General features: G+C 35.7%; 1 protein-coding gene across 1 annotated transcript in view; it reads right to left on the bottom strand.

Annotated features, from left to right (window-relative positions):
- Positions 1-427: 427 nt before the first annotated feature.
- LOC113230362 (sodium-dependent noradrenaline transporter-like) overlaps positions 428-8,387 on the bottom strand; it is a 36,716-nt gene continuing 28,756 nt past the window's right edge. Inside the window, exons 13-16 of the mRNA XM_026464268.1 lie at positions 6,931-7,030; positions 5,310-5,410; positions 1,583-1,750; positions 428-544 (exon numbers count right to left, since the gene is read on the bottom strand). Coding sequence (XP_026320053.1) covers positions 446-544; positions 1,583-1,750; positions 5,310-5,410; positions 6,931-7,030 — 468 coding nt within the window. The 3' untranslated portion in view covers positions 428-445. The remainder of the gene's footprint in view (positions 545-1,582; positions 1,751-5,309; positions 5,411-6,930; positions 7,031-8,387) is intronic.

Below are 8,387 nucleotides of genomic sequence, written 5' to 3'. Positions count from 1 at the left end.
TTTACAATAGATCTATTATATCTTTGATGATCAATAATATTATCCCATTACATTTCCACTGAATGATCTGAAAGCTCCACAGTTAAATTTCACGGTCGTCTTTCAAACGCGATGTAAACGCGATTAACATTTTAAATTAACTAATTTATTTATTTAAAGTATTTAAATAAATATTTTTTGAAAAATTTAAAATTAAAAGAACAAAATAATGTGCATAAACCTATAGAGATTTTCCGTACATAATTATTCAACATAAGCAAATGTATCGATGCAGTCGCACGCTTGCATCGATGCATTTGTCTATAAATCGCAAGTGTAGTGATGCAATCGCGCGTTTCACGAACGCGCGTTTACATAGCTGCTAAAAGTCACCGTGTGTAACCACTCTAATTCTCAAAAGTAGACTTAAAGCTACTTTGTTTGTTTGTTAGACTTAAAGCGAATTTTACACGTACAACCAATGTCGCCAAGTAAATCGACTGACAGGAGCTCCTCCTCGGATGGCTTCGTGCTCCGATTCCGGAGATAGACAGCAAGCCAGACGCTGTAACATAAAATGAAGATGAAATTTAAATAATAATAATAATTCATTTATTTGGTACCAAGAGACTGTACCAGCACAAACTAGACGTGTGTCGATCGTGATCGATCGAATCAAAATAATTCGAACAGCACCTGTGACCCGACAACCCGGGTTAGTAGCTTCTAAATAACCCGATCATTTTAGAGTTTCATAGGTCATGCGCGCAATATTCAACTTTATCACTATAATTTTAGAGATTATTCAACAACTCACAATATTATTGTTGTCTCGTTCACTATCACGTGAAGTTCCCACTCATGACACGGTTCGCCTTGTCACTCTTCGTTGGAGTCGAACATTTATTCGATAGAGCGTTCGTTCGATAGAACCCTCGTTCGATCGAACCAAAAAGTTAAGCAATCGATCAACAAGTCCACGGGTCATCGTGTTAACGGATCAATGAGTATAACAAACATTCATCCTAATTGCTCCGTAGCGTAGTGTCCATTACATGGTAATTTTGTAAGTCTAATCTGTTTTTCGGTATGTTGTGTTTATTTATGAGTGCACTAGCTATAATAAAACTATTAATGGATAATAAATTAATAATTTTGAATGCTCATAAGTTTTATGTCATGTATTTTTTAGTTTAATTTTGTAGGTGTCACTTTTCCTAGAAATAAATTTTAGTGTCTCAAGTGTGGTTTATCAATGATGCGTTTAATGTTATACGCATTACCCATCAGCAGAAAAGATTAAAAGCTAATTGTATAATTTGACACTGTTAAACACCAAATATGGAAGTATCGTGAGAGACGGATGACCCGATAAAAGATCGAATATACGAATCATTTGAACCGATCACATTACGCATGGGTCATGATCGACCCGGGTTATCAAAAATGATCACCCAGGACAGGTCGAGTACTAACATGTTTCGCATATTATTTTAATTAGCATGCATATGTCCAGTTACATAATGTCAATTACTACCACAACAATAAGAATGTCACAAATCAATACCTCCAATGAACACTACCTCAATCCAATAAAACATACCTGCCGACAAGTGCCAGGTGTACTCAGCAGCTTGTAAATGGCTACAATGGGGATCATCAGAATAGAGGAGCAGGCGAGGCCCCAGCCTAGCACTTCAGCCCATTGCGGGTACAAGTAATGTTGGTATTGAAGAGGCTGCTGGTAGAGTAGGCCGAATACTACTACACCCTGAAAATTACATTCGTTTTATTTTTATTTTTTAAACCCTTAATTGGACTATGGTAACATATTGACCACTTATATTTATTGAATAATACGGCTGTATTGTATCAATAAATAATTATGTTTATTCTTGAGAAGAGGCTGAAAACCTTGAATCAGTGCCTAAACAAATGAATATTTTTTGCCGCCAAATTGTATGTATTTAATGAAGACAAAATGGCGGGTTTTATTATTTACGTTTTTTACACGAATTCATTTTTAGTTTATTGTATATTACGTTATGCGTTTCTTGATTATTTGTTACCATTAAGTTGATGGCTCTGAAGGAAATGCTTTATAAATAAATAAATAATAATAATAATTTAATAAAGAATTCAAGTGAAAGTACAAATACATAAATAAGTAATGCAGGGCGACAATCGTGTGAAACCCTGTAATCCGTGCGGAAAAAGTGACCACGCCTGTTCATAGAGTTCAAAGTGCTTGAACCGAAAGAAGCGTTTTCGTGAAACTAATTTAGGTGACAACCACGAAGTGTCGGTATACTGCATTAAAAAGGGAATCGATTCTTTCGTCTGTGCGCTGGCAGATAAAAGATTAGAGTTATTGAAAACGATTCGAAACGACGTAAAAGAGTTGTCAAGACTTGGGATTGAATTGTCGTATTTGGTAAATTATTTTTTCAAACACTACTGTACTCGTGATGACTTTTCTCTCATGTTTCCAAAGTTTGAACCTTTACAATTCGCCTACGTATTGAAGGGCAAACAACATAAGCTACAAGATCCATTGGATATTATTGAGAAATACGAGCTATTAAATAACAACGTGGTGTATGACGGAACGTTGAGGTCGTTCACTTTAATGGCTATCACCAAGGAGTACAGTACAATTTTGGAGACGAATGTACACGCGCACGCTTTCAAATGCTTAAAGCGTATACATATATTTCAAGTTTTTCGAAAATTTAACAAAGGCGCAGGTACACGAGTGTTCAACGCATTCTATAAAAATACATACAGCGATAACGAAATCGGTGATTGGTTCAACGCCAACAATATTACCGAGAAAGGAGTAAAGCAATATTTTTGGAAGTTTGTCCCGCTGTTTGTAAATATTCAACACGAGCTTTCGGAAAATAATAAAAAGTCGTTCAATGTATATCGTGTTGTACATGGGTTGAAATACCTCACCTACTCGCGGGGTCTGCATGAACTTTTACGCAGAGTCGATCGGCAGACACCATCGTCGTGGACGCTTTTTTCAGAAAATATCAAACAATATTGGATATTTCAGCCTGCCCAAAAATTTCGGTTATAGTATTTGCACCGACGGCGTTTGCGATTCAATGTCGATGAATAGATTAGGTGAGAAAGGGTACACGTATACAGGGTACAGGGCTTTATATTTATACTATACAAAAACAAACAAGTGAGAAAAGAAGAGGCAGTTGAAAGTAACAACAGTTGTTACAGGAAATATAATAAAGTTGATACGGGCGCCAAAATCCCGATAGTTACGTACACGAGAACCAGTGACGGGTTTGAGTACAAAACGCTGAAAAAGGGTAAAGTTGTATACGAAACTAAAGAGCGGCACTGAGAAAAAAAGAGATTACAATTCGTCAAAGAAACAGATGCAAAAATTAGGAATGATAGAGAGTCTACAGAAAAGCAACTGAGATGTGCAATCTTTCGCAAAACTGCACACATAGAAGTATACACCAAACTCCTACTCAAATGGTTCGACAAGAAACAGCAACGCTACAAACAGAGGCGGGTGCAGCGGCTAAAGTTTGACAAGTATATACACGATCAAAAGGTAAACCACACGATGGTCGACGAGTATTTCGGCAAAGAGGCCGACCAGCTGGCACGCTCGTGGTTTACGGCGCCGGGTTCGATTTCATGAACAAAGGGACTTTAAGGCTGACTTTCCACCAGAGATGTGCGACATAGCGAAGCAGCGTGCGAGAAAAACTCCACCAATAGGATTACTTCATTTTCCTAGCCTCGCTTAGCGCAGCTCCGGTGGTAAAGGATTAGCAGAGCTAAGTGTCTGTACATACAAAATAGCAACAAATGTGTGCGAGGAATGTGTGCGAGAGATGCGGGCGTGGAATGTGTGCAAAACGGTGTAGGAAACTAGAGCTACTGAAAGTATGACACTAACTGACACTGACATATCACCACCGCTCACCCCACCACACCGTACAAAAGTAAAAAGAGTTCGTAACGCATCCTCGCACAGCTTTGGTGGAAAATATCACACCGCTTTACAGCGCCGCTACACATCCTAGCACCGCCTCGCTACCTCGCACAGCTCTGGTGGAAAGGCAGCCTAAGGGTCACCGTAAATTTATGCACAATGATATTATAAAGCCAATAAAACAACAAAAAAATTTGTCGATATATATTATAGGCGAAGCGTTTACAAGTAAAAACTGCAGCAAATGTTTTGAAGAAAACATACAGCAAGGACTGCATGTCTTTAAATCTCCACACCGTTACGTATACTGTAGTGTATGCCGTAAAGATATTCATAGAGATAAAAACAGGGCAAAAAATATTCTATTGAAATACGAATATAAAGTTCAAAATTTGCCGTGTGTTCCTTCGTTCACCGGCATTGATATGGATGTTAGTCAATAAAGACCGGTTAAGGGTTAAGAGTAGAGAATTTAATGTATATTTATATAATGTTTGTACGAAATATGTTTCTCTGTGGTATCTAGAACAGGTAATATAAAATTGATATTTTGTTATAATTTTTTATAACTGGCTCTTTTGGAGGGTTCTGCTAGTCGTGCAAGTTACACTTTTTATTGTTTTTTTTTTGAATAATACGTCTTAGCTAAAAAACTTTTTTAATCAATCAGACACTGACAATATTTTTTAAAAAACGCTTTTTATTTTTATTTACTTTTTTTATTTAAGTTGTTATTTTATTTGTATAGAATACTTAGAGAATGGAAAAAATTCTAAGGTCATTATAATATGATCATTGTTTTATTCTAGAACTGGGAAATGAGTTTTGACACATTTACTGACATGTAGTATAAATACAAATATATCGTCACTAGAAAGGTAAAACACAGACATATATGTCTGAGGTAAAAGCATTGTTTTGAGCAAAAATGAGTCGTTTATATTATTGGTTTGGATTTCTTTTATGGTAACCATCTGTTCAGGTTTCGTAGCAATCTGAGCACTTTTTCGGCGCTCTAGTGATTCGATAAGTCGCCACTTTCTTGTGTTTTTAAATAAGTAATAAGCAATCACACAGGTATGAGTGACAGAGACGACGCTCTACAAAGCCCAAATCAGTCGATCTTTTCCTTTTAATCAAGATGTACAGACTAGTACCTGTACTACACCTAATAGAGGGTACCTACTCTACGGCGCTTTACACTTTTTACCTTTCCATTGACGATATCTAACATCTATACAGACTATTATCTTGTGACAAAACATCAGTGTAGTTATCTGTATACAGTATCCATGTAAAAACTCAATATTAAACAATTTAAATGAATTAATTCGAAAGAACCCAACGTAGTACTTACAATAATAAAAATAGGGCTGACAAATTTCCAGCATATCCTCCAGTAAATTCCAGGTCTGAAGCCGAGCATTTCTTCTACGTCATCGGAAAATCTTTCCAAACCTGATGACATAATAAATAAGGCGCAATTTGCATGCGAATTTTTACAATCGTAGCACAATGAACTTTGTGTCAATTGAATAACCTACAAACTAGATAGGTAGGATACTGCGCAAAAATTCTTTTTTTTATAATTTCGAGTAACGAGACGAACAAGTTGTGCGCCTGGTGGCAAGCTACACGCCTGTTTATAACAGTTGCAGTGCCACTCCAAGCTGTAAATCGCAAAGATCTGAGAGACATAAGTTGACAAGTTCCATGTGCCTGTAATTTCACCAGCAACCTTATTCTTCAAAACTGGAACTTAGTAATGTGAGCATTACTGCTTTGCGGTAGAAATAGGTAAGGCGGCAGTACTTCCCTGGACAACAAGGAGCTCTAATGCTACTAAAATTTTCTGAAGATGCGAGAGCAGATTTTTTGTGCGTTACATAATTGATATAATATGTAATTGACACAATTGACATAATTGATTATGCTATAGTTATAAAAATTCGCTTCCATTCCATTCCGCGGCGACGTAAATAATAATAATAATAATAATAAATCATTTATTTGGACATCTATGGCCCACTTGTTAGTAATACAAAAAGATACAGAACATTTAAACTTAAAGCTATTGTTAGTAGGTACAATTTATGGGACCATACATTGACAAACATAAGAACACGTATATGCAACTTAAATTATTTACTTATATACATTGAGCGCTAGAAATTTATCAACATATATTTTACGCTATCGCAATTGAAATAAGGCAAATTGGAAATTGAATCAAGGCACATTAATCTCCGTGTATTAGTGCATTGAAATTTATACCTTATTTCAATTGTTAAAGCATAAAATATACATTGATTTTAGTGTAAATGACAGTCAGAAGAAAACATGTCGCGCGTCTTCTGAAGAATTTTCGCGCGGTCTCGGGAATTTCCACCGCTATTGTATCGTATCCAGTGTGTAAGTTGCACAATTGACATAAATTTCGTAACAAAAACTCGGTTCTACTACTTTCTGAGGCAATGTAAATTGTCCTTTAGTGTACTTTCACGCTTTACCTTCTTTTCACCTTCAAATTTATCAAAAAATAAAAAAGGCAGAAATAATTTGCTCCATAGGTAAAATTCTGAAAAATATTTTCAGGATATAGGAGAGCGATTTAAAAGTTTTTTTTTGAAAAACATCATAACTACCATTTTTCCAAACAATTTGTTATATGGAAAACTGAAAAGTTTCAGCTTTTCCACTTCCAAAGTTTTATCTTTCCAGCGTCGACTTTAAAACGACATTTTTTAGCTACTGCTCATTTACTGTGGTGATTTCTTTGAGAAGAACGAGCAGGAAACTCTGGAGGTTGCTCTTTGTAAATATACAATAAATGTGTATTATTTGCAATATTTATTTCAAGCATCAAAGTTTATTTGAAATCTTAAACGCTATGGATCAAATTTGTGTGGAATCTTAGAGTCATGTCTTTCCATACATCTTAATCTAAGCATTATAAAATAAATTTATGAAATACTGACCGTAAAACCAAGAAACAGCAACAGCTTCAAAGAGAGCCGAGCAAAGTAAAGATATGCCTGCAGCGTACGTGTCCAATAAGTGAAACATGTAGATACCACCCTGTAACAAACACACTATATTCGGCGTTAGGATTCGAGATCAATAATGTAAACAAAGGTGTTGTCTTAACAAAAAAATATTGTAACCCGTTCATAGACAGTGTTACTTAAGTAGTCATCATCAACCTATTTGTACGTTCCACTGCTTGGCACGAGTCTCCTCTCAGGCGAGGGTTTGAACCATATATAGAGTTGAAGACTTCAAACGTTTTCCGAGAGTTATACTTTTTCGGCGTGCAGGTTTTATCACGAATTTTTCCCTTCACGAAAAAGCTCATAGTAAATCAGTGCCTCCAGTGAAAAACGGAATAAGACGAGTTATGCCCTTTTGTTTTTATTGCACCGTTCAGCGTGTCCGATTACATAACATATCAAAAGGACATGTCTCTAGCAGTCTCTTAACCTCGTTTTTTATATTGAACTAAGGGCATAACTCAATTTTTCTAATGCCATAATATTAGTTATCAGGCATTTTTTATGAGTCTAAAGGTACAAGTGCTCTCAACTCAAAAAATACATTCAAGTTTAACGAATAACTACAAATATACTTTTACTTAAAGACACTTATCGTGTTGTTCCATAATGACGGGGAAAAAAGTAGGACTAAAAGCATTGACTTACAATTATATGGACGTCGGGTCCGCGCTAAAAAGTGTCCGAACTTATGGGGCGTTAAAATCGTATACAGAGCGTCATTCACGCTTTAGTCTTCGTTTGTTCGACTGACAGCGAAGCAAGCAAAATTAGGCAGTACTGCGATGACATTACAATTTAAATTCAACTGTTATAATTATATTTATTAATATTTGTGTTATAATTATAATTTTGGTGCAAAAATATATAGAGGGCAAAAAATAATCAATAATCGTTACAAAGTGGTATATATGAGAATAAAATTATATTCTTATATATAATAAATATATAATTTTGGCAACAGTCGAAGTCGTGCGAATACCTACTTTCTTGCAGTTACACTATTTCTATTAATTAACATCTTTTAATTAAAAGGTGGGTGCTATAGTAGACGTAACTCAGATTCCTTTGAGACAGGTAATTTTTTTAAGAGAAACGACGATTATTCATAAATATAACATGTATTCAATTTGGAATCTTGGTCTAGAATTACTAAGATGTCTGTTTGACATCAACCCTCTATTATTTATATAATTCCAAATACAAAACCTAAGCTGCCTGCTACATCCCTCTTCCTCACAATTGAAGGGGTGAACATCCCTATCTGGAGCCCTACTTATAATAGGCCACTTACAATTGTGATCAGCCTTTACTGCAGGCTAGCCACACACTGCCCGGAAGCTGTTATATCACATATCATAACAAAGAACAAAACCACTGAGGAG

This window comes from Hyposmocoma kahamanoa, unplaced genomic scaffold (genome assembly GCF_003589595.1).
Source record: "Hyposmocoma kahamanoa isolate Upper Pololo Valley unplaced genomic scaffold, ASM358959v1 101, whole genome shotgun sequence".
In the NCBI taxonomy this organism is placed as follows: Eukaryota; Metazoa; Arthropoda; class Insecta; order Lepidoptera; family Cosmopterigidae; genus Hyposmocoma; species Hyposmocoma kahamanoa.
This window is presented reverse-complemented; position numbering and strand designations above follow the sequence as displayed.